A 27,513-nucleotide genomic window follows, 5' to 3' on the forward strand; every position below is an offset into this window, starting at 1 on the left:
GGAGGACTGAGACTACCAACCCATAAATGAATATCAACCTTGGAATTCTCTTAAAAATTAATTATGAGGCAAAGAACATTCTACCATCAGTGGAACTGTGGGAAAGATTATCTTCTTGATGACACATTTTAGAAAATGTGGGTTATTGAAGATTTTAGTCATAACTTACTTAAACAACATTTTTTTAAAATATAAAGCTATAAACAGCATTTCAACTCAGAATTTTTATAGTGATAGTCAGACAATTGTGTTTTCAACATGCAAAATCCATTACACGGTCATGGCAACAATTTTCAATAGATTGTAAATTTTTATTGAGATGATCATCTTGCAATTGAATTTCAAACTGTATTATATGATCATCAGCAATAAGTCCATGGGGGCTCCTAACAGTACTTTGAATATCATTTATAAAGATCGAAAACCTTGGAAACCCTTAGATTTACCCTGTGGAAAGAGGAAAGTCTCGTCGGCAGGATAGAATCAATTATTTTTATGGATGGATATTGAATTGAAAAGCTGAGATAAGGCATTACCTGATTTAATAACATATCCCATGTCCTTTTAAAGTAGTAAGTTTCATAATCAGGTTTCAATGAGGAATTTTACCAAAGGCCTAGTTTTGAAAATAATCAAGAAAACGGCATTTCCATTCATCACAGTGGTTCAATAACTTTCAAAGGAATATTCCCAAGCAATGGAGATATTAACTTTGGGTTACATAGTGCCAAGATACACAACTGAGATACTTTAGAATGGTTCTAGTCAATTCCTCTGGAACTCTTATCTTGACAATGTGGATGTGTTCCATCATGACTAACATATTAGGAAACAATTTGAGCATAACGCAAATTTCACATTTGTATGCAGACACATGAGTGAAGCGGAAAACTGTACCCAACTGAACTGAGCCACATAGGAATACACACAGAGCACCCACCTGCAGCATCTCCCTGCTCCCTCAGCTCGCTGCCGGTGTGATGAGCCACATCCAGCCACACCTGGTGTATCACGCGCCATCGCTTTCAGACGCCCTCCTCACCATTTCACCTTGCCTCTCAGGCTGCAGCCACTTCCACAAGCAAATGTCAGGGCTTTCCAAGCTAACACACAACGTGTTGCAGTTTTTATGCGTATCTTGGCCATTAACGTGTATAAAATTGTGCCACCAGTTTTACTAGGTTTCTCTCTTTTTTTAAGGTGACACTGATGAAGTATGTGTGTCATGCCTCACAAGCCTATTTATTTTTATTGCATGGCTTTGCGGAGTGCAATGGTTTTTAAGAACATGCATGTCCCACTGTAGCATAATGGACTGTGTTTTACTTGGCTTTTTGTTCCATGGTAGGCACTGTGCTGGCAGGCCTTTCTCTCCCCACCCCAAAGCCGTCATGACGCCTTTTCCCTTGGAAGCCAGCAGCCCGTGCCATGGCTTCCCTGACCCCCCACTGAAACACCCCCAGCTGTTTGTACCTCACAGATGGCACACACCTCTCTGCTTATTCACCATGCTGCAACCAATGACCAAGGGCATTTGAGTCAGGTGCATATCCTGACTGCCACTGGCCAATTCTATAACTTGGAACACAATGTGTAAAACACTGAGTCTCCATTCATTCATGTATATATGATATAAAAATACTTATATTGAATGGCTAGAGGGGAAAATGAGATAATATAAATAATGTGATTTGCCAAAAAAGTGAACACTGAGTTCTTTTAATTTCTTGAGTTGCATTCAGAACTGGGACATCTCAGGGATCTAGTTAGAGACATAATCTTGGCCAACACCCCTTATTAGAAACAGCAGAGCGGCCCAGAGCCCTCAGGGACACAGCTGGATCCAAACGGTCCTCCCCAAGACACAGTCCCAGCCAGCAAACTGGTAAGCAGCATGCAGGAACCTCAGGCAAACAAGTGGAGCCAAGAACCCCTGGGAACATGGAGCCAGGGACCCTCAGATGAATGGTCAAAATCTAGAACTCATTAGGGTCAGAGGCCCAGCCCAGAGGTCCTCAGGGACACAGCTTCAATCAGAAAAACAACAGGAACTGGAAGCACTCAGAGATAAAGCCCAAATGAGACCTTCAGGGGTCACAGTCAGAGCCCGGAGCCCTCAGAAACACGACTACAGGAGACCTCAGACAGTGACGGCAGGGAAGCCCTTGGTGAGCTCGAACCAGCTTCCCACTGGCAACACTGTCAGAACCGGATACAGCTAGAGTCTGTCAGAGCCAGGAGGTCTGCACAGATGTCACCAAAGCCAGGAGGTCCTCTAAGGCTACACCAACACCCTGACTGTTCTTCTCCCCAACAGGATGCACGCTCACACCGAGAAGTTTAGGCATGATTGTCACAGAGGAAGATCACGCACGGCATCTGCCCAGCCCCCCAAAATGAAGCCAGGATGGAGGTTCTTACCTGCACACTTGGTCCTGGTGGTGAGCGGGGGCCCCGGGGGCCCTGTGCCCCCTTCTCCTGGTCTTGTGAGTAGAACCCGGATCTCATACTCCACATCCGGGTCCAGATGCCACAGCTTATAGTTGGGCGAGTCCACGATGTGGGTCTCAGCCCAGGTGCCCGTGGTGGTGCGGTACTCCACCTCCTTCAGGATGATGGGGCCGTCCCCGATGATAGAGTTGGCGTTCGGCTTGATCCACAGGTACGTGGCCCCCACAGCCAGCAGCTCTGGGGGGGCGATGGGTGTGGGAGGCTCTGAAAGACAAATGGTCAGAAAAGGACATAAGACTCTCATGGTTACAGAACAAAACCCAAGCACGTGAGGGACAGGATTCCAGACAGAGCCATAAAACAGCCCGAATCCCTCCTTAACCCCATTCATGTCTTACTGTGATTTTCAAGCTTTTGTATGTAAGTACCTGAATCAGTATTTCTTCACTAATTACATGTCATACCTCCCCTAGCTCTTTCATTTAAGGAAGAAAAGGGAGAGGGCGCTTGTGAGGGAAGGGCCTTTCCAGAACATGGCAAAGCTGTCTGGGTTAATATTCCGCTCTCAATCCTCAAATGAGAACCTGCCTTTACTGAAGCAGAGTTTGGTTCAAAACCCAGGGCTGTCTGACGTTTGCACACATGGCTTTTACAGGAACACAGAGATTCCTAGTGGAAGTTCTTCCTGAGAGTGACTTGAGTGTTAGTAGCGAAAGGATGACGGCACAGCAAGCATCCAGCTTCTGCCTGGATCCCAGCAGGTTCCTCCAGCAGGGACAGTGCCACTGGCCACAGCGGCCCCAGTGGGAATCAAGGGTCAAGGGAAAAGTCATGCCAAGTTGTACTGTATCTGTGACCTGTTGCCACTGTATGTATGTATCTTCAGCTAAAGAGACCAGGCTTTCAACATGCCTTTGTGGTGGCCTCTCACCGGCAAAGCTGCAGAAATCAACGTTTAGTTTGTACTTCTCATTGGCCAAGAAACCTCACTTGCATTACTTTGCATAGTTCTTGAGACATTATCACCTCTGTTTCGATGGGGAGGAAAAAACTTAGAACTCAAGTGACCAGGTCACCAAACCAAGATCATGGAGCATAAAGCAGGATGGAACCCACAACCTCAGGCCTTCCGAGACCAGCTCTCCCCTTGGAGACTGTTTGCCTCTTGATGCCCATTTTGTAAAACTAAAAGGGGATATATTTTTTACTTGTTGCAAAAAATAGCCGTGGAACAACAATAAAGAAAGCAAGAGAAAATGTGTTCCCTTCCCTACCACCCAACATGACAGCCTTTTTTTATTTCTCTATGTTCCATTCCAGTTCCTGTTCATATACGTAAACTTTTTTTTCATGCGGTTCCAGTAACACATAGATACAATGTAAATTTGTTTTTCCTTCAACTTATTATATCCTAAGGGCTTTGCATATATACTACCTGAATTTTACCATCCCTGTCTTTAATAGCTACCAAATAACCCATCAGGTGATCACACTAACTAATCTCCATTTGTTGGGCACATGAGTTGCTCTAAGTTTTGCTATGGAAACTGATGCTTTAATGAACATCCTTGTGGGACTCTAGTCCTGCTTGTCTCATGTTTCCTTAGGACCAACTTCCAGGAATGGGATTATCTGTAAAGGGGTATGAGCAAGTTAATGAGCAGATTTAGGAAGTGGAGGGTGGGGGAGGCATTTGGGAGTGGAGTACAATATTCAAGACCTTTAAGAGAACCTCTGGGTTATTCAGGTGACTGAGGCAGGTACGAGCTTCAGTTTGGAACTCAGGTGAGCGCTTCTGGATAGATAAAACTCATTCCATGTTTTCTTTCTAATTAATTACCTAACAACAAAGATTCTCTGCAAACAGAATAATTGCTATGAGACAGGGTTGGACAATATTTTCTCAGAGTGACTCAGAGCAAATCTTAAGGGACAGCTTCAGATTGCCTCTATTATAGCCTGCCATTTGGTCAGAGAAGGAAATTAAGCAGATTAGTCAAGCTAGATGCTTTCCTTTACAAAGCCATGGAGGTTATTACTCAAGGCCTTGTTATCTCAAAGGTGTTTGCAAATTGATTTTTGGATAATTTGTTCCAGGTAGAGAAGTTAAGTTGGCAGAAGGATAATTTCTGGGCTCACCCTTTGTGCATTTTCAATATACGGACCCTTTGATCACCATGATCAACTCTCCTGAGTTTCTATCCATCTCCAATGAGGCCTCATAGGTGATATCTGCAGCTCTGCAAAGACCCAGCCCAACCCCTTAATCGAATTACTCACTGACAGGCCCTGGACAGAACTCAGAGCAGCTGCCTTCCATACTTCAGGGCTGGCACAAGGGGCCACATTAAACTCTCTTCCTTTGACTTCCACTATGGTTTATGCTCTCCAGTTTCAAAATTAGCAGTAAATTGCTGACCACCAGAAAGAAAGTAAAGGATTAATATTCCCAAATGTTGAGTCTCTTTTCACGTATTTCTGATGGTCGGTGCAAGCATAGTTGCAAACATTCCCTCGAGTATATAAATGTCTCCATCTCCAATGACTTACTGGCTCACATGTCCCTGCGCAGATGGGCTAATGCAGCCATCTCTCCCTCTGTCCTCTCAAGAAAACACCATAGTGTTTCCTGTCCCTGGCACCAAAAAGCAGTCAGATTATTGTGTTGTCTATTCTTTTTCTTGGAATTCATTGATCATGATTGACATTCTTTAGAAGTCCCATGTATTAGTGGCTCCAAGAGACAGAAGTTGGGATAAGACACACAATAAATTTTTTGGTAGACACCACCTTTTTACAAAATGCACAGAAAGACCATGCCGATTTGTGTCAGCTCTCCTCTCTGTCTGTGATGAACTGTTCAACCAGACAGTGCAAGAAGCCTAGGAAGCCATCTAATCCAACCACCGAGAGTCAGAAAGGACACTGAGGCCCAGAGAGGGCTCAGCTCCTGTAAAGCTAGAAGAAGTGGGGGTGGAGCATCATAACTCGGGGCTCAGGTAGCATCCCTGCTCTACCCCTTCTATTCTTGTACTTGAGAAAGATACTTCAGTAATCAACTAGAAGGATCATTAAAGGAACCTGACACCAATAGTTCTGAACTTAGGGGGATTCATGGGGCCTTGTGAAAATATGGTAAAGAAATTCTAGGCTCCCATCCCAGGAAAATGCACATATGCACAATACCTAGAGTTCGCACACCATTTCCGGAACCCACGAACCCTCATGTAGCCCATGCACAAAGCCCTGAAGAGTCTATGTTGAGAATAAAGGAAGTCAGACCACATGCCCATACAGCTTACACTTCTCTGGGACCCCACAGCCACCCTTTGCTGTACGAGCTAGGGGTTGGGAGTCCAATCGTGTCAGAGGATAGAACTTGATGGAAAGGTGACAGATCTAGTACTTACAGGCTCTCAGATTCCCAAATGTTTGGGTGAAGATGAACATGCTAAGATTTCCACAGGACAAACTCAAGTAAACGTCTAGCTTTCCATGACCATGATCCACCAAACACATTCATAGATTTAATATTTTGTCTAAAATATTTAAAGGATGAAGACAAGCCCCTGCCCATGAAATGTTATGTCCTAAGTAGAAATCATCCACAGAGGATGTCTAAGCAGCTTGGGTGGCCATTACAAACACCACAGACTGGGCGGATTAAACAACAGACATTTCTGGAGGCTGGGGAGTCCAAGATCAAGGTGCTTGCCAATTCAGTTTGTGGCGAGAACCCTCCTCTGGGTTTGCAGACTGCTGTCTTCTTGCTGTGTCCTCTCACAGTGGGAAGAAAGAGGTTTCTAGTCTCTTCCACTTCTCATAATGGCACTAATCACATAATGGGGGCTCCACCCCGTCTCATGACCACATCTAAACCTCATCACCTTTCTAAGGCATCCCCTCCTAGAACAATCATATGAGGGGTTAGAACATCAACAGATGAATTGGGGGGGGGAGGGGCACAAACATTAGACCCTTAGCAGAGGGAATGTTCTCAAATCTGCTTCTCTCTTCACAAGGACTTTGTCTAATGGCTGTGGACTCAAGATGAACAATCTCACAGAGAGAAACTCCCTCTGTAAGAAGTCCTACCCAGTATATACCCTGTGCTTCTCATAGGCCAGAGTGCTGAATGCGGAATTTAGTGGTGAAAAGAAATACAGGTGGAAAGAAATAGAGGAGTCAGAGGGTGGGGTAGCCAATGAGAGCAGCAATGACAATAAAGTGCAATGAGGGTCATGATGGGAGTGATAGAGGTAATTATGGGGCCTGTAAAGGGACCTCGTCTGGTGTAGAGGTTCAGAAAGCTATTATAGAGAGAGCTTGAGTGTGATCTGTGGGCCCCGAAATTCATGTAAGTTTGTGGGCAAAGAGATTGTCCTGAGAATCCTGTAGTTCTGACTTGAATGGGGAAGTATACACAGGACTAGAATAGAACACAATGAAAACCATGTGTTCTGAACACTGGTTCATTCATTCATTCATTATACACACACTGGGCACCTGCTATATATACGTCACACTCTGTCCTGGGCATTGAGGGTACAACAGTGAACAAAAAAGACACAGAGCTGGTTGCAAGAAACCCACATGCTAGCTTCCACTCAAGGACTGAAAGACAGAGATGTGAGGAGAGAAAGAAGTTGATTCAGAAGCTGTTGGGTGCTTATGATTCAACCAATTGATGCATATGCATACAACAGAATACTACACAGAAAGGAAAAAGGAACACACTGCAGATACACCACATGAATGGATCTCAAAAGAAATTGATGTCCTGTAAAACAAGAAAAGGAAAAGGATGCATGATGATTCCATTCATAGGAAAAGTTCAAGAACATGCAAGTTGATCTATGGCAATAAACATCAGAATCACAGTTACTTATGGGAGCAGATGATGAGCAAGATGAGGCATGGGAGAACCCTCTGGGGTATTGGAATATACTACATATTGATTTGGGTGATCAAGTATTACTAATAATCAGAAAAGCATTGCCTCTGGTGGGATGACTGCCTGGAAGGGGGCCTCTTGATTAGAGTTGTGTAAGACCCATCCAACTGTATACTTAAAATACGGGTATTTTGTTGTGTGTAAACGATACCTAGAAGACAAACTAAGGCAGTGGTCGGCAAACTGTGGCTCGCGAGCCACATACAGCTCTTTGGCCCCTTGAGTGTGGCTCTTCCACAAAATACCACGGCCTGGCCGAGTCTATTTTGAAGGAGTGGCGTTAGAAGAAGTTTAAGTTTAAAAAATTTGGCTCTCAAAAGAAATTTCAATCATTGTACTGTTGATATTTGGCTCTGTTGACTAATGAGTTTGCCGACCACTGGACTATGGGACAGAAACAAACAAAAATATGGCTTGTGTGTGACCCAGCAGGTGGGAAACATGCCACTACATCTTACTTGGAGCTGAGCCATGGAATATTGGGGGAATGAACCTCAAATCCTCTATCATACTTTTCAACTGTGCAAAGCCAGGAATAACTGTATGACATTTAATGGCACCCTACGCTCACAAAATCCAGAAGCAAATAAGAAGGAGGAAGTCTGGCCTCCAGAGAGCTGAGACCTAAGTTGGGGAGATGGTATTGGCCCCCACCAGCCAGGCATCAAAGCCCTTCAAGGACAGGACTCCCTGAGCCCTCCCTGAGGCCCAGGCGGCAGCCCCCCTGACCTGCTAAGGCTCTCCTTCAGGCATGGAGGTGGTGAGGTGACCCATTAATGTAATTCTGCCTTGTCCTCAGGCAGCAATCTCCAGACCAATTCTGTCTTCCTTTTCCCTGCTGTGAGCTCTTGTAACAGTTTGACTCTCCAGAAACTCCTACAGAGAGCAAAAAATGCTTCAAATAGCCAGAGAACAAGTTTGATGCTTACGCACTATCTGCCCCAGACAGAAATCAAACATTTTTGAGAAAAAGTGAATGTTTCTAAGATGAGAAGTGAGCCTTGACATGTTTAAGGTGGCTGTAACCTGGCCTCCAACACCGTCCACCAGCCTTCTGGCCTACCTGGTCACCTTCCTAACTGCACTGCTATTTACTAAACCCAAGGGTCTGTGGGAACACCCTGCCCCACACGCCAACATACACACATGCCCACACACTATTTTACCTTCCCACTGTCAGACTTCTGCACATGCCATTTCTCCCAATAGGGATGTCTTTTCCTTTCACTTTTAATTGAACTATGCCCTTTTTTTTTTTTCCAATTCCACTTCCCGACTACTCAGTTGTGTGGTCTACAGGGCTCAGCACAGAGTAGATGTTCAAAAGTGTCATGCTGATTAGATATTCTACGGGCACTGATTGGCATGCATCACTCTTTCATAAAATTATAAAATGAAGATCAAAAAGCAGAAAGGAAACTGGCTTGGGGCCATAGGCCCTGTCTTTTTTTGCCCTGATTTTACCATGAGCCAGCTGGACAGAACACTCAATCTTTGCGGGTCTCAAATTTTTAATCTTTAGAATCAAAGCCTGTTTTAGAATTCTAATTGGAAAGGTATGTGAATTTTCTGCCAGAGACCATTAGGATTCTGTGACTAAGTTCACTGACTCCACCCTGACTGCGAGTCATCAGCCGCAGACCCCACTTTCTCTTCCTTCCCTGGCCTGAGCCCACCAGGCCCTTGAGCAGAAGATATAATAAGTAGATACAGTAATTAGCAGAAGATATAATTAGATACAGTAATTTTATCCACAGGTTTTGGTGATTCCAGGACTCCCAAAAACACCAAAACCTGTGGATAAAATGGTGTAGTATGTGTATATCACCTCTTCATATCCTTCCGGATACTTTAAATCATCTCTAGATTATTTTTACACCTAATACGATGTGAATGCTATGTATATAGTTGTTATACTCTATTATTTATGAAATAATGACAAGAAAAAGTCTGTACATATTCAGTACACATGCAACCACTATAGGCCTAACTACATAATACATGTCAGCAACAATGTCACTTTTTTTGGTTGGTTGGTTGGTTGATTGGTTGAATTCACAGATGTGGAACCCGAGAATACTGAATCCACCGGTAGGTGCCTACTAGAACTAGTCTTTGTGACCTAGCCTAACATATGGTTAATGTTCAATAAATACTTGATGTTTCATGTAAATGGTAGAGAAAATATTTGATAAGTTTTCCCAAAATAAGGTGTTGGAGGGAGCAATAAGGAAATGAACAAAAGCAAGAAGGATAATGTTACAGAGACTAGCAAATGGACATCCAAGCTAAGAATCAGAAGTGTTTGGGGAGGATATAGCAAACAAATGGAACGGAATGATAATCACAGACAAAGCTAAAAAAATGTCCTTAAAATAAATAAAGTTTGCTGACTATGAGGAGCACAGTGGTTCCAGACAAAATCAATGACAAGACTCAAACTTAAGCCCATCCTGGCAATATTTTGAAATACAAGTCTAAAGAAAAACTCCCACAAGCATCTAGACAATAAAAGATCTCCATCAAAACAACAAGACTGAAAAGTCAGTTCTCCGACTGCATCACTGCGGTCGGAAACACTGGGACGGGATAGTGGAGATGAAAATTGCAATAATACAAATGACAACAGTGGCAGCTATTAAACACTGCAGATTTTTATGTACCTGTCACTGTTCTTATGCCTTAACATATTAACTCATTTAATCTTCACAGCAACTCCAGTGCTAAATAGCATCGTGATTCCCATTTTTCTGAAAATGGATTAAGTAATTTGCCCAGTGTCAAATAATTAGTAATTCAAAGAGCCAAGACTGGGGCCCACGCGGCCTTTCTGGGGATCTGCACTCCCTCCTGACCGCAATGGTATATATCACACACACAAGGTGTGAAGAGGGTGTTGACTGTCCCCAGAATATTATAGCCACTAAGTTGTGGTTCATTTATTCCTCATCTCATACCCTGAGGTAAGTACTATTATAGTATTCATTTTACAGGGGAGGGAACTAAAAGAATGTGCTAGTTATTTACTTCCAGTTCTTTAGGTTTAATATGGATCTGGGGCTGGAACTTCTGGAATCCTTTTGCCAGCTTCAGTTCAGTCCTACCGATGGGAGGCTGTGCTGGAGACTAGAGGCTTGGAGAGGAAAGAAGATACTGGGAGAGGGGAGAAGATGCTCTCTACCTTCTTCAAGGTCCTTTCAGCATCCCTCCAGCAGCAGACACAGCTATGCTCCCGGCTTTAATTTTCCTGGCCCTCCCAGCGCCCTCAGCACAGCATCTTTTCAGAAGCCAGGCCAGGCCCCTACAGATGCAGGACCATGTGTGGAGCCTCCCACTACATAGGACCCAGCATCAGCCCTACAGGCCCCTCCTCCAGCCCCCATCTATTCCCTCATGTTCCCCTGGCCCCGGGTGTGGTAGATGCTTCCTGCAACTCCTGCTGCTTTAGTGCCCACGTTTGCTCTGGCAACCTGCCAACATTTATATAATTCCCCTCAACAAAAACTCTGTTTGAAATACCCAGTATGCTTTGGGGTTTCCTTCCTGGATGCTGACCGGCACAGGAAGATATTATAAGAATCTTCATTTTGCATTGAGAGGAAGCGAAGGCACGGAAGTTAAGGAACTAGCCCAAGGTCACGCAGCTAGGACATGCTGACTCTGGGACACCGGCAGTCTTGCTCTAGTCCGTGGTTTTAAGGATTTTAAGGAGAATGTCCCAACATTCTCAACAGTCCCGTCAGCGAGACTGAGGCAGGCAATGGGAGCCTGAGAGATATGGTCTCCTGTTCAACACAAGTTCTGAGAGCCGGTTCTATGTTCTGAGGCTAGAGAGTCAAAGTCAGTAATTGTCTCGACCCTGGAGGAACCTAGGAGACGAGGCAGTGAAACCCATGTGGAAATCAATCATCTTCAGACTAAAAAAGAGCTGGACTGTGACAGAACCAGGATCTTGGGGACACATAGAGGAGTGTGATACACAGAATAATGGCCCCCAAAGATGCCCACATCCTAATCCCCAGAACTTTGCATGGTAAAAGCACTTTGAAAATATGATAAAGGAGAGTGGTGAGGGTGTCTGGGAATATCTACCTGGGCCCACTTGAATCACCAGAATCCCCATTCGTGCAAGAGGAAGGCAGAAGGACTCAGAGGGCTTGAGGGATGTGGCACTGCTGGCTTTGAACACGGACCAAGGGGCCACTAGCAAGAAATGCAGTCGGCCTCTGGAAACTGCAAAGGGCCAGGGAACAGATTGTCCCCAAGAGCAGAAGAAAAGCAGTCCATTTGACGTTGAACCCATTTTAGACCCTGACTTCATATACGTAAGAGAATAAATGTGTGCTGTTTTAAGCCACTGTTTGTGGTCATTACAGCAGCCCACGGAAACTAATACAAGGAGGAGATTGGATGGAGGAGATGAGGGGAGGTTTCCAGGGTAATCAAATCATGAGATGAGGAAAGCAGAGGCCACCAGGAATCGGGAGGAGGGAGCCTTCACAGAGACGAGAAGACGCTGGCTCATTCCGAATGGCATATCCCGCCGAAGCATGGATGAGAGGTGGGGGGAACAGCAAAAAGGCTTATAGTAGTGTGACAGCACAGAAAGTCATGTCCATTTCTGAGGGGGGAAATAACGGAGGTATAGACCAAGATAATGGCCACGGGGCTGGAGAGACACAGTCACAGGGACTAGACACAGGACTAGAATACTGGACAGGACTTGGTCCTTGATTGGATAAGCAGGAGGGAGAAGGGACTAGTATGAGTAGAAAGCCAGGGCCCAGCAGGCTGAGTGAGTCTCGGGAGTGCGCATGCCTGCAGGGCCTCAGTCTTGCCTTGAGCGACAGTGCTTGCCCCGTCCATCTAAGTGAGTGCCCACTTCATGTTCCCTACACAGCACCCCAGGGCACTGTCCGGCTTCTCCAGGCCATGCCCAAAGCTCTGCGCTCCATCCCTTTGTGTTTTCACATTCATTTCCGCCTACGAAGGGCAGTGTGGTGCATTGAAAGAGCACAACCATCAGTCAGACGGAGTTGGGCTTATAACCTCTGTCACTTGAATGGTAGCTTTGGGCAAGTTACATAATTCCCCTGAGTCTCAGTGTCTCTATGGATAAAACCTGGGTATTGGATCACATCTCATCGGATCCCTGTGTAAGGACCAAATGGAAATGTCTGAAACTCAACAGGCCCCATACAAAGGTGAGAAATAGGAGTTATTCCTTCCTCCCACCCTTCTCGGCCTCCCACACTGGTCCTCCTCCCCATCCCATCGCCCTCTCCCTTAATGGGCTACTCGACCCAGCTTCTCACACCTCCTGTGATCTCCACTCCACGCCTCTCGGGGCCCTGCAGCACATGTGAGGAAATCAATGTCAGCTTTATGCATGAGGAAGCCGCGAGTCTCCCACTGGGATGGTTAACTCACACTCAACAAGCACCAGGGGGAAACATGGCAACCGTCTTAACAGAACATGTCTGTGAAGCTAGAGAAGAGGGAAAGGGGCTGGGGGAGGGAAAAATGAGCAATTCAGGGCCACCTGAGTAGGGCAGCTTCATCAGTTGCTATGCTACCAGCCACAGTGAGAGAGAGAATGAAAGGGCTGGGGCTTTAGAGATATTGTTATTTTGCAAATTTCTCCCCTTGGCATATCCTTATTGCAGGGGGGAGATGTGTAATTAGTCTCTGAGCTGTTGGAATGGCTGGAAGTGGCTAGGAGTATCAACTGAAGCTCTGAAGCGTCGGGAAAGGTGTCCGGATGGATTAAGGGGCTTAGCCCTAACAGCCTGATCGGTGTGTGGGGGCAGTTTAAGAGACAATTGCCCCCTTTATGTAAAGGAACTGAAAAATGAGCCCCTTCCAAATTCCCTTGATCCCCCAGGGCTGCCTTGGGCTCTGCCACATTCAGCACGAAGAGAGAGTTCCCCAGCCTCAATAGCAGCTCTTTGGAAAAGGACTTCGGAACAATTGAAAGCTGCAAGGTCTCATAGGCCTCAGACCACGCCCCATCCCCCCAAGGCCACAATTCTCACTCCGGCAGGTGGACATTGGACTCTGAGAACAGCATCAATGGCTCCAGGTTGGTGCCCTTGCAGGCCCCTGAGGCTGGGTACTTCTGTGGCAAGTAGAGAGTATGAGGGGACAGGAGAAAGGAAATTTATTACATTTCAGGCACTATCCTATATATTTCTAATGTCTTCATCGTGCACTTCTTAGACACAGGAAGAAGGAACCCACAGAAATATACAGCAATTTCTAAGAGAAGCTACAAAATGACAAGAGTTTTAGATAAAACAACTTCCTTGGACAGAATGCTACTTGAAGATATACAGTAAAATAAGCTTAAATTTTTACATGCATAAAAGGATTCAAGGAAATATCCCATTTACACAAATCACTTCATGGAATATAAGAGAAAACACACTTCCAAACTCACTTCTCAAGCCCAAGAGAACTGTCACGCCAAGACCTTACAGGATATCACAAGAAAAGAAACTTCTGGGCCCGTCTCTCTCAAAAACATAGAGATAAATATCCTACACCTGATATTAGCAAACCAAACACAGTGATATATAAATGAATAATTTATCATAATCAACTTGGCTTTATTCCAGGCATACAGGATCAATTTAATGTTAGAAAATTAATCAGTATAACTCATCATATGGGCAGACTAAAAGAAAAATCATGTAATAATATCAAGATTAATAAGGAAGCATTTGCTGAAAGTCAATGGATAAAACCCTTAGCAAGCTAGATACACAAGGCAAGTTCTTTAATCTGGTAACAGGTATCTAAAACATTCGGCTAACATCATAATCAATCGTACAATACTGAATGCTTTCCCCCGATTTTCCCAGTTTTACTGGGTGCGGTAGCCAATGCAATGAAGCAAGAAAATGAAATAAAAGATATAAGGATTGGGAAGAAAGCTTTCATTATTCACAGACTGCCATATTGTATATGGAGAAAATCCCAAAGATTCGTATTATGAGGAAAATAAAAAAGTGAATATATTGAAGCCAATGTACTTTACTGTATTGCATGCTAGATTTCAATGAACAAAAAGTTTTAAATCATCAATTTGTACCATATGCATAAGCCTTCTAACCTTTCTCCTACTTCTGCCTTTTTCAGATCCATACTCCATCGTGTAGCCCAACAGATTTTCCTAAAATAACAGCTCCGTTGTATTCTATGGCCTCAAACCCATGAATGATGTCTATCGGATGTCCCTGTCTGCCTGTTCAGCCTCTTCTCCTGACCCTCTCACTGCTCAGGCTCCAGACATGCAAGTTGGTTTGTAAATATCCCTAATTGTAAATATCCCTAATGAGTTACTTTCTACCTCAGGGTCTTTGCACACACTTTAACCTAGTTCACTCTTCATATCAGCTCAAACCTCACTTCCCCAAGGGAGCTCTCCCTAACTTCCCCCATGTTTCCAGATATTCTTCTTTATAGCATTTATATTTAGTGTGACTGTTTATGCTGCTCTTCCCCACTAGACTGTAAGCACCATGAGATTTTGATTAATAGAATTGGTGCAAGAATGGGTAGTTGGATGTTACTGGGAAACTCAGCAGTATGCGAGGTCTTGAACAGAGCCCGGTACTACATACAGTAACGGGGACTGCACACCCCTGCCCAGAAATGGCCCACCAGCTGGGGCTGAGCACTCAGTGTTAAATGTCAGTGTTAATTCTTTTTAATTAAGCTTTTCTATTCTGAGATCATTGTGAGTTTACACTAGTTGTAAGAAACAAGAGAGATCCTCTGTATCCTTTACCCAGTTTTCCCAATGATAACTTCGTACAAAACTTTCATACAATTTCACCACCAGGATACTGACGTGGGTACAGGCAAGGAATTTCCACCACCACACGGATCCCGAGTGTGGCTCTCTTATACCCACACCCACCTCCTCACTCCCCACCCAGCCTCAATTCCTGGGACCACTGATCCAGGCTTCATTTCTATTTTTATTTATTCCAGTTTTATCAAGAAATAATTGACATACACCACTGAGTAAGTTTAAGGGGCACAGCACATTTTAAAACTTCGGATATTTTTTTTTTAAATGATAATATCTAATTTCTTGGGATTGGCTTTTTTCACTCAGCATTAACCCTAAAGATAAAACCAGGTTGCTGCACACATCCATAGTCCCTCCTTTTGTCTGCTGAGTGGCATCCCATGTCATACGTGTGCTCCAGGTTGTTTAACCCTTCACCTGGTGAAGGACATCTGGGCTGTTCCCAGGTTGTAGCTCTTTCAAATAAACCTGCAAAGAACAATGATGCTTGCACAGGTTTTTGTGTGAACAGAAGTTTTTCTTTCTCTGGAATAAATGTCAGGATTGATATTGGTAGGTCAGATGGGATGTGGAACTGCCAAACTGCCTTGCAAAGTGGCTCTGCCATTTCACAGCCCCACCATGAGTGCAGGAGCGACCCCGTTTCTCTGCATCTTCACCAGCACTCGGTGCTATCATTTTTTTAACCATTCTAAAAAGTACGTGGTGACCTCTCATTGCGGTTTTAAGGGAGACTATCCTAGTGACAATGATGTTGACTGTTGTTTCACGTACTTATTTGCCATCTGTATATTCTCTTCGGTAAAATGTCTGCTCATAACTTTTTGTCCATTTTCTAATGGAATTGGTTTTTGTTTGTTTAGTTTTATTAATTTTTTGCTATGGAGTTTTGAGATTTCTTTATATATTCCAGGTACTAGTCTTTTGTCACATATGTGGTTTACAAATATTTTCTCTCATCCTTTAGCTCGTCTTTTCTTCATATGAGCTCTTACCAAAAAACAGTTTTATTTTAATTAGTTCCAGTTATCAATTTTTCCCAGTTATAAATCATGCTTTTGATGTCAAGTGTGTGTTAAATTTTTACGTTTGACTCTACTCACATTCATCAGTGCTCACAAATCAGTTCAGATTCCTGACAAAAGTGTTCAAACAAACACTAGGTAGATAAACATATAAGTACACTTGATTCTGTTTCCGGCCACAAAGAGTTTCTTGGTAGCACAAAAAATCTGGGGGGAGGGGGAGAAATCTGTTTTGTTTTGCAAGTTTTAGTGGCACTCTTCATTTATTTTTTTGAAGTATAAAATTTTTAAATTATGTTTTCAATCAGGATGATCGGTAGTTGCTTAGAGATGGGAAATAGGAAGCACATGCTCAAACTATTAAACAGATGTAAGACAGTAGAACTGTCTGCATCAGGGGTCCTCAAACTTTTTAAGCAGGGGGCCAGTTCACTGTCCCTCAGACCGTTGGAGGGCTGGACTATAGTTTAAAAGAAAACTATGAACAAATTCCTATGCGCACTGCGGGCCCGGGACTAGTCGGCTGCTAAGCAGGACAGGCAGCGGCACCCGGCGGGCCGGATAAATGTCCTCGGCGGGCCGCATGTGGCCCGCAGGCCGTAGTTTGAGGACGCTTGGTCTGCATCAACAGCCTGCATAAACACGCCCTGCCCTCCAGTCCTCTCATCGAACCTGACGGAGGAGAGCAAGGGAGGGCTTCCCCAGGTGCAGCCAGTGGGCCACCTGGAACGTGTAAGATATACTCAGGCACGTATGTAATAGGTGCCTTTTATCACTGCAGAGCCACAAAGAGCTAAAACGCAGTATCTCTTGCACAAGAAAATCCTGAATAATATCTACAAATGACCATCACTTTTATGATGTTTAAAGACGCCAATTGCTGTGGGCAGTCAGTCTCTAAGATGGCCCCAGTGACTCACTGCTCCTGGTGTCTGCACTCTTGTGTAACCCTGATCCTTTGAGAGTGGGCTAGACCTCCTGACTCCCTTCTAACAAAGTGTGGCAAACGTGATGTGATGATGTTCCTGCTGAGAGCAGGTTGCAAAAAGATGACCGCCTTACTTGCCCTCCCTCCTCCCCCCGACTCCCCATCTGTCCATCTCCTTTTCCCTCTTCTTTCTCCCTGTTCCCTCTCTTCCTCTCTCCTACTTTCCCCTCCCTCATCTACCCTCTCTGCTTCCCCTCCCTCTTTCCCATCCTCCTCCTTACACTCTCCCTCTTTCTCTCTCTTTTTCTTTTTCTGCTCTTCTCTTTCCCTCCCCTCTCTGTCCCATTGTGAGTTGTCTTAAGGAGAGGCACACATTGCAATGAAATGCTATCTTCAGCCAACAGCTAATGAGGCTCTGAGGCCAATAGCCATGTGAGTGAGCTCTTAAAAGGATCTTCTAAGGACTCCCAAAGGCCACCTGAGTGAGCTTGGGGCAGATCCTCCCTCGGTCAAGCCTTAGGTGCCTGCAGCCTTGAGCGAGCCCACGCCAGAAGCATCAGCCCGACTGCACCAGGACTCCTCACCCAGGCCTGTGAGATCATAAATGCTTGTTGGTTTAAGCCACTACATTTAGGGGTCATTTTTATGTCATCACAGGTGACTAATACATTACAAATGCTCCATATATAGCTAAAATGTTTAAGGTATATCAATCACCAGACTTTTTTGTAACTAAAACAAGTAAAGTCTTGTCTAGAAGTTAATATAAAGAGACACACTTAAATGCGCGTGTGCATTTAAGTGTGTCTCTTTATATTATACACACACACACACAATGCTTGAAGATTCCTTTAAGAATCAGTTTCAGAATCACCTTTGGAGGTGAGGCTTACAACCAGGCAATAGACTGGGGAAGGCATGGCTGAATCTATTTGAGATAAAAATAAAAAGAGGACGCCCTCAAAGAGAACATGTTAATGTACTTAAAAATGGACTTGAACCTTGGTAAGCCCGGTGTTTTATTCTACAACGGTAAGCAAACAAGGGAATTAACACCTGGCCATTTTATACATTTCTCCTGTGTATTACACGACAGCAAGACCTGTGAAGGCATTCATTTGCAAAATATTTCAAATGAAAATAACTGGGGAGGAAATTGTCAACAAGATCTGGATGGACGTTGCGTGGACGGGACTGAATGTAAGATGGACACACTGCAGGGCGGAGCAGAGGGGTCTGCACCAAGGAACTGTGCTGTCCACTGTCCTAGCAGGTGGAGTGTAGTTTAGTAATAAAAGTGAGCCCTGACCTCTGCCTCTTTTATTTCTTGGCGGGGTGGTATAAAATGGAGAAAAATATTTAAAAGTCACCTTTGAAGTCATATCTGCAATAAAAGGAGCGGTGGATTTGAAAGCTTGCCCTGCTTCAGAGATATACACTGGCCTATTCAATGAGGCACATTGATGGTCTCAGTGAAATTGCTATCATTCCTCATTGGGGGAAAACACACATAAGGAATAACAAAGTTTTATAAAATCTCGCCTAAAACCTCATCTAGACCTTAATCTGGAAAGAAATCTGATTAGAGCCACACTTACTACAGGACAAACAGGTTTAATGTAGCAATTTCCCAAGGCATTAACATTTTTTAAAGGAATTGATCTCTAAGGGCATCATTCCTACCCAGCTCTTCACAGCCTCTTCAAACAGCCCCATGAATTCCTTCCCCTCCCTTTGACTCCCCTAAAGAAAAGGAAATGTAACTCGGATTATGTGTTCCTTGTTGGAAACCCCGGGGACTTTTCCCCACAGATGGGATGTACTCAAGACTGACCCCCAACTAGCCATGTTCTGCCCAGAAGGCTGAGGTGGGAACCTGTGGGAACCTCAGGGTCAACTCAAAAGCAACCTGTTCCTTTGTAGATGAGAAGCATAAGCCAAGCGCCTTTCAGAAATAAGATCGCTATTAACACTCCGCAGGCCTGGAGCTCACTGGAGCCTTTGAAGGAGCTGAGCCAGCCTCACACCTGCATGCAGACAGCCAGGGTCCCTTGAGTCCATTCCCCACACAGGGCCAAGTGCTGCTTTGCGGGAGGGCCTTTGTGTAAAGCTTTCCTTACTAGCAATCCTTCGTGGTTGCACAGTGGCACTGAAACCTAGCTGTCATCACGGGCTGAGTTATAAACCTCCCAATGTTTAGTCCTTACCCCTTACCAACTTAGTATAAATCTCTGGAGTGAGACCTCAAATCAGTATTTTGTTAAACTCCCCTCTTTTTTTCCCCAAGGTTGAGAACCACTGGGCTGCATCATTCATTCTTTCTTTAAAATACTTCCTGAATATCATTATAGATGGCCTCTGGGTAACTCCCCAACCCCCCAGCTCTTTAGTTAAGTCATGCATCTGTATGTCTGTCTGTCTCTAATTCCAGCACTGAATGCATGGATGGATGGATGGATGGATGGATGGATGGATGGATGGATGGGTGAAGGAATGGCCTTTCTCATCTATCTGTCTCCTCCTGGCTTAGTTATACGGGAAGGAGTCCTAATGCTTACAGACAGCCCTGTGCTGGTTAACCCAAGAACCATCACACTTACATGGTGGTATGCACAAAAACCAGGCAGTAAAGGGGAGTGATGGGGAAGAAATCCCATTTCAGGAGGTTTCCTTGGCAAACAACCTAAAGAGCAGCACAAAGCACAGTCCCAAGGGGCCAGTGCATCACCTCTTACGCTACACTCTCACCAAATCCTCGTGCACTGAGACACCGTGTATTTGTGCTGAATCGTGTACAAAATATTCATGGTCATCTCACACTTGCTGAAACAGCTCTTCCCTTCAAGGCTGACACCTCACCTGCCTCCCTCACCCGCTGCTGAGTGGGGTACATGCTGCGGGACATGGAGTTCAATTGGCTACACACCATGGGCACTTATCTATAAAGAACCGTAATAGTTGAAGATGTACTTTAGCTTGTAACAGAAACCTATCAGACTTCCTTTCATCACAGTGATTATAGTGATAGGAATTCTCATCTGAAAGATCAAGGCAAGCGTGCGCCTTTTTAAAAGCAGAAGTATTCAACACGTAAGAGACTAGATGAAGAAAAGAAACCAGGATGGGGAGCAGGAAATACTGTTGAGTGGACAACTTGGCCAGAGGCCTCTGCCGCCCACGATTGCCTCCGTTACGTCTGCAGGGTGGTGCTCACTTGCACCTGTGTCTTTCCCTACATCACAGGGTGGGGACTGTGGCCAAGCATGCTTGCGCCCCTCACTGTGCCCAGCACCGTGCCTTACACAGGAATTTTGAATAGAGACCATTTTCTCCTATTGCGTTACCAGCCCCATTTAGGTTAAAGGCAGGTGACAAAGGAGTGAGCCCATAAAACAATTCAGGTCATTGCTAAAAATATAAAATTGATAGCATCCTCAGGAGCAGCCTAAATATATGAGGTGTCATGTCCCCTCCTCCCCCTCCTGCTCCCCAGCTCCCGCCCGACCATCCCGCTCCTTCTCCCCGACAAACAGCAGCCAGGGCCAGGCCCCAACTCCTCTCCCACCAGCCTGGCCACTGGTGACAGATCCGGGCCGGCACCTAAGTCACAAGGGATTTGTGAGATCTCTTGACGTAGTGCTCAGCCCTTTCAAAACAAGCGTTTGGGGGTTTTCAGGGAATTAGTGCTGACAAAACATCACACAAACCTCATCTCATTGTGACCACCGGCTTGAGAAGGCGCAGGAAGTCACCTTGCCCTTCTGGCCCAGCTGCACGCGCCGCAGCATGGGGTCCTGCAGCATGGGGTCCTGCAGAGCACAGGGCCCCTCCCTGCCCCCCCGCCACCAGCCCCAGGCCCATTGAGGAGCCTGCGGACTGGGAGCCCCGCACAGAGCCTCTGTGGTATAAAAGGATGGAACCCAGCTCAGGAAATGGGCAGACGAGGAGCGTCTCAGCCACACAGCAGATCTTTTCTCAGTTCAAAAAAATGTGTTCTCACTTAAGAATGCTAATGGCCCGTGCACAGAAATAAAATCCCTGACCTACTTTGACGCTGAACTTATTAAACAAGCCAACCTTATTACTCAGAAGAGACTGTGAAACAGCAGAATAAAGCCCAAATGGAATCTACCCCAGCCTTCGGTGACAGGAACTGTCAAGAAAAGCACAAAGGAGATGGAGAGCCCTGGGTGGGAGGCCGGAGTCAGGTTCATGTCCAGCTCTCCCTCCCACTCTCGCTGGTCACCCAGGAGACACCACTGTCCCTCTCTGAGCCTCAGGACCTTATCTCGGGCTGGGCAAGGCACTCTCTGAGGTCCCTTCTATCTGTGATTCTTTTTTTTTTTTAAAGAATTTAATATTAAAATGAAAACAGAAAAAATAATCAATTATTCAGGGCATATTATGCCAGACACCGTGAGACAGGTGAGGGACTGAGACATACACTGTGCCTCCAAGGAGCCCGGAGCAGAGCAGAGCAGATCGAGGGGGGCGGGCCATACTGATTAATGCATTTGTGCCTCACAGCAATCTGAAAGCCGCCACAAGACTGGAGCAGACATAACACAACTTGTGTCTGCAACAAGAATTCCCTCTGGCAATCCACCTGACAACTTCGGTTTAGTTGAATGAATCTTTCAGTGCATTTTAAACCGCGGCACAGCCACGAGTGGCCATCCGCAAGTTATAATCAAATTTATCACACTGGGAAGGAAGAGAGCCGCGATGCATTTCCATGGGGGTTTAGGGCAATAACGTGAGTCATTCCTGCTCATTCTGGGGAAAATCCTGGAGCTGCAAAGTACATTATCCAAACAAGAATGGAGCGAGGCAGGAAAGGTTACTGATATAGCAGTAGGCGTCAGTAACCCACACAATGTCGGTTAGTCAGTAATGATGGATGCCACTGTGGGACGCGTAATGATGCTCCTCGGGAAATGTCATGGTGCTCGTCACTGGAGGGCCCCTCTCAGTCCAGTTCAGGCACAGAGATTCCCTCCCCTTCAGTGTGTCTCCAGGACTCGCTGCCCGCCCACCCAGAGCTCAGTAAACAAAGCCAGTGGGGAGAAGCGATTCCCCAGAAGGAATAAGTGGATCTGGGCTTCGGGTATAGAATTGCAATCACCCGCAGGGTGAATTCGAGCTCTGGAGTTGAATACAGAAGGATCAAGGCAGAGTAAGATGTGGAAAGTCTTACAGAGACCAGATGTCCTGAGACCTGAGATTGTGAGGTCCTCAGGGTAGGATTTGAGGAATCCAGGCCAGAGGCATCTGGATCACAAGCTTTGGAGATATGTGCAGTGCCCAAAGGTCCTGTCAGACAACTGGAACCAAAAGTATTTTTTCTCCCCATTTTATAGATATGAACACCGAGGTTCCGAGAGATATGCCCAAGGCCCCTATTAAGTGGCAAAGACAGCATGGGAGGGTGTGTGAAGCCTCACATCACTGAAGTTAACCCCAACCCTAACCTGAGAGTGGCCCCAACTGACAGCCGACAAAGATGGGGACTTCAGACCTATAATCACAAGGAACAGATTTTGGTCAACTACAAGAATGAAGGTGGAAGTAGATTTTTCCCTGGTGCCCAGAGGTGAGAATCCAGTTGGCTAGCACCTTGATTTCAGCCTCGGGATCTCCTGAATGGACACCCCAGCCACACGGCGCCCAGGATTCGGACCTGCAGAACTCTAAGATGGTCATGCATCACCTTAAGCCACCAAGTTTTGGGAAATTTTATGCAGGAATAGAAAACCAATATAGGCCTGGCTGGTGTGACTCGGTGGTTGAATAGTCAGCGCACATCCTGGGGTGCAGCTCAATCCCCAGCTGGGGGTGTACAGGAGGTAGCTGATGCATGATTCTCCTCATCATTGATGTTCTATCTCTCTTTCCCTTTCCCTTCCTCTCTGAAATCAATTAAATATATAAGTAAAGGTAGGCTCATTCATGTCTAAAATTGTTAAACATAAATATGTCAGAGGCCATTAAAGAACACACAAAATATATGCAATGTAACATTAACTTAAAAAATATGTGAAATAAAAATGGTACTTTCTCCCAATGGCACCTTTGCCAAACACATGCATATGTGGATGAATTTTAAAAAGCAAAGAGACTTCAGATGTGCCAGGGTGATAAGACTGTAGGTTCAAAGTTGTCTTTAATCTCTGGTATCATTTTAAGAATTTTAAAAAATTATAAAATAACAAGGTTTTTTTGTACCTTCAGCCCACACTGAACAGACCAGTCTTGGAATGAGCACAGTCTCCCGAGATTTCAAGCTACTTGAAAAACAGGGCCACATAGAGCCAAGGTTTCCTTAAATTCCATCAGAGAGAGGGAGTTTCTTAGTTAGAGTAATATATCATCACATCACAAATGACTTTTCTCTGGAACTTCCACACAAGCCCTCCCTGCGGCCATTCACCTCCCTGCCCCGGGAAGACACAGAGACACCTTCCCTCTGGGTAAAGGAGCGCGCTGTGCGAGGGCCAGAGGTGGCTGGGTGCTCTACACTTCCCAAACTCACAAAGTCCTTTTCCCGTCAGGGTGCTGACTCACTCTTTCTCTCTATTTGACTTTAAAATCTCTCCATCACTGCCCCCCTAAGTGTCCATGAACCAGCTGCTTAATGTCCTGTGGCCTCAACTTCCTATCAGAATGAATAAATCAGGAAGATAATTGCTCAATAAATAATACTTCCCTGCTTTCCTCTAGGAGACATTTCATTTCTGAGAGTTTCAATTTTATAACCTGAAAAATGGGTTGTAACTACCCACACCTCCTCCACAGGGATATTCTCAGGAATGGCATTAACAAGAACTGCACTGTCAAAGGTCAGGGCCCAGAGAGAGGACACCAAACTCCATCCACAGCAGAGAACAGGCAGCAATACCCATTGAGACCACCAGGAGGAGGTGTGGAGACAGGCAGCTGGCCCAGGTAAGAGACAGCCATGTGACCCGGGTAAACTCACAGGGATGCTGGGCTTGCTTTCATTACTAAAAGTGAAAAGTCACTTCCGTTTCCTAGATAGAAATGTTCAGAGGCAGTGCTCAGGTTCCCCATCCCCTTTTCTCTTTGTCACAGTCACCCGCAAAATTTCAGGTGGTGGAGCAGCAAGCAAGACCTGGGTCTCAGAAAGCAAGACCCCAAGTATAGAGTAAAGCCCTATCCAAGCGCATGGCCAAGTCATGTGAACAAAACGTAACCCGTGATGTTTGTTTGTCATGCAGCATGACCTAGTGCAGTGGTCGGCAAACTGCGGCTCGTGAGCCACATGCGGCTCTTTGGCCCCTTGAGTGTGGCTCTTCCACAAAATACCACAGCCTGGCCGAGTCTATTTTGAAGAAGTGGTGTTAGAAGAAGCTTAAGTTTAAAAAATTTGGCTCTCAAAAGAAATTTCAATCGTTGTACTGTTGACATTTGGCTCTGTTGACTAATGAGTTTGCCGACCACTGACGTAGTGCATCCTAGTGAGTAGGCTTAATGTTTCCCTCCCTATTTTACAACCGGGGATATTGAGGCTGAGGGGTTAACTGGTTGGCTCACATTCACATAACTACTGAGTCCTAGTGACAGGACTGAGACCCAAGCTCAGGTGGCCTCCCTCCCGAACCACAACTCCTATCCACCGGGAAGACGCTCCTTGTCCTTGGTGCTTGAGCGACCGGACACTGCGTTCAAGGGGAAGCAGGGATGTGGGCAGGAGTCCCCCTTCACCGTGAGGGGACTGTGTGCCCTCTCTACCTGGACGAGCGAGTCAGAGGCACTGTGGGAGATGCCACGTACAGGGGCATTTTGACTAAGATAGGGATGTCACTAGGTAAAGAATCTGAAACGACATTTCTTTGGTCCCCTAACGAGGCTTCTGCTCCCAGGTGCCAATGTGACCCCTTTCTGCACGTCTCCCAGGGTCTAATTATGAACTCTGCCCAGCCTGGATGTCGGCTTAGTTTTTCTTAGGCTGCAGCTGGCTTGCCAGTGGCTACCCTAACTCTTATTTTAAGAGAAGCAAACATCATGATGCAGCCCAGAAAAGAGACCCCTACAGAGAGCTTTAGATACGGAGGCAGGTTCTGTGTGCCTCTCTAATGAGGCGAACATGTGCCTTGCGAGGCCATGCTTTGCCAGGGGCCACGCACATCTGGGTGTCCTGAGGTTCTGCCAACCCTCAGGCTGAGCAGCGAGGGCACTGCAACTCACAATCAGCTTGATCTTGGTCGTATCTCCCAGCCTCAGATTCTCTACCCGTAGCATGTGGGAAAGGGAAAAAGTGATCTATAAAACGATTTCCAGCTTGAAAATGCAACAATCAAAACGGATGCCAGCTCTCACACATTGCTGGTAGGCATGTAAATTAGAGCAGCCTCTATGTGGAATAAGTTGGCAATATCTATCAACGTTAAAAATGTTCAGCAACCCCAGGCCTGGGAAGTGATACTGAAGACATACTAGCACAATGAAGGGACTTTTGCACAAGGTTATCCACTGCAGTATTGTTTGATAGCTAAAGACTAGAAGCAAACCAAATGCTCATCCATAGGAACCAGTTAAGTGAATGGTGGCTCATCCATACAGGGGAACACCTCGAAGCTATTAAAAAGGAAGAGGAAGCTCATTCAGTCTAAATCCAGAAAGATGTGCAAGAGGCACTGCGTGCAAGGAAAAGTAAGACTTAAAAAGCTCATGTAATCTGTTACAATTCATGCAAGAAAAAGAAGACAGTGGAATGGGATGTGATTAATACACACATAAACACCTCTGGAAAGATACACAAGAAAACAGTAACACGGATAACCCTGATCATCTCCAGGGCAGGGGACCGTGTGGCTGGGGTGAGGAACAGAAGGACAAATGTTCAGTGTACAGTGGGCCCTTGAACAACACAGGGGTTGGGGGTGCCAATGCTCGTGCAGTCAAAAATCTGCTTACAACTTTTGACTCCCCCAAAACTGAATGACTAATAGCCTACTTTTGACTGGAAGCCTTACCAATAACACAAACAATTAATTAACACGTATTTTACATATTATGTGTACTATGCAGTAGGTTTACAGTTGTGAGTACACTAAACAGTTTATTCTGATGTTATTATTTATTAATTATTATATTCTTTACCATATGAACAACTATAAACTTACTTTTGCCCAACCCTGTATACTGTATTCTTATAACAAAGTAGGTTAGAGAAAATACAGCATTTATTGAGGAAAAAAATCTACATATAAGTGGATCTGCGCAGTTCAAACCTCTGTTGCTCAGGGTCAGCTGTATATTCTTTTCTGTCTTTTGATTTTTGAACCACGTAAGTATAGTACCTCCAAAAAATAAATAAGGAATGATAGTACAATTTTTTAACTGCTGCCAGCCAAGGGTTGAATGAGAATCAAGAAAATGCTTGTGAGTACATGTGGAAGGTTCTGAAGGATCTCACATACCTTCTTCCGGGAGCCCAGCACCCAAATGCTTCTCCTGGAAAAAAAAAACAAAAAACTTCTTTCTTCCCAATATACATTGTGCCATCTGCCTTGCTGCCACCCCCTGCTCCTGAGAAATTTCACCATACACCTAAAGGCAACTCTTAAGTCTCCTTTAACATTTTCTTTTCATTTTGAGGAAATGTATTTAAGTATAAGAGACAGGAACCATTGAAAGGAGTAAGCAATACTAGGTATAGACAGAGTTCTAATTCCCCATAAGGCTGTTGGACAAGCCCCTTGCCTTCTGATGGCCTCAGTTTCTCCACTGGTTCAACAAGGGCCATAGAAAAAGTAGGTGATGGCCTCAGGTCACCTTCCTCCCAGCTTTATCTTTCTAGAGTTGAAGAATCACATGGATAAAGCAAACACAAGACCACATCCTAGAGGGAGCTTTGGATCTGTTACCTAACGTGTTGTCATCTGACAATATCCCAGATGGACCGAAGAGTGTCCTGAGGGTGGCTTCTAGCCCCCAGGAGAGGAAGGTAAAGTCCAAGCAGAGCATGGCCATCTTGCTGAATTGAGGAGGCAGAAGCCGAGCCACAGGGCTGCTGAGGTGGCTGGAATTTGTAAGGCAGGGTGTCAGAGAGAACACCTGGGAACCCACTGCCAGTCTTTGGAAGATCGCTGGCCTGCATATAAGCAAAGCAAAACTCTGTAAGGTCTAAAAGGGAGTAGCTAACACAGGGCTGAGAGCTAAATAGAAATGCCAGGGGTTGCACAAGACTGGGAAACACTGGATCCTAGTCCAGCTGCCGTGGAGATTCAGTTACGACCCCAGAAAGAACCAATCACAAAATTGAGCATCACGTCTGAAAGTAAGGACCACACACCAAGATGACTGAGAAAAT

At 45.2% G+C, this 27,513-nt stretch overlaps 1 protein-coding gene across 19 annotated transcripts in view; it reads right to left on the minus strand.

The window, feature by feature from the left end:
• The window catches only part of PTPRT (protein tyrosine phosphatase receptor type T), a gene marked incomplete at its 3' end in the record, with an annotated part of 976,718 nt that overhangs the window by 522,541 nt on the left and 426,664 nt on the right, over window positions 1–27,513 (minus strand). For all 19 annotated transcript variants that reach the window (XM_080686646.1, XM_080686642.1, XM_080686645.1 and 16 more), the window contains exon 7: window positions 2,422–2,715. In XM_080686646.1, coding sequence (XP_080542772.1) covers window positions 2,422–2,715 — 294 coding nt within the window. The remainder of the gene's footprint in view (window positions 1–2,421; window positions 2,716–27,513) is intronic.

The sequence above is a fragment of the Plecotus auritus genome (assembly GCF_963455305.1).
Source record: "Plecotus auritus genome assembly, chromosome: 8".
In the NCBI taxonomy this organism is placed as follows: Eukaryota; Metazoa; Chordata; class Mammalia; order Chiroptera; family Vespertilionidae; genus Plecotus; species Plecotus auritus.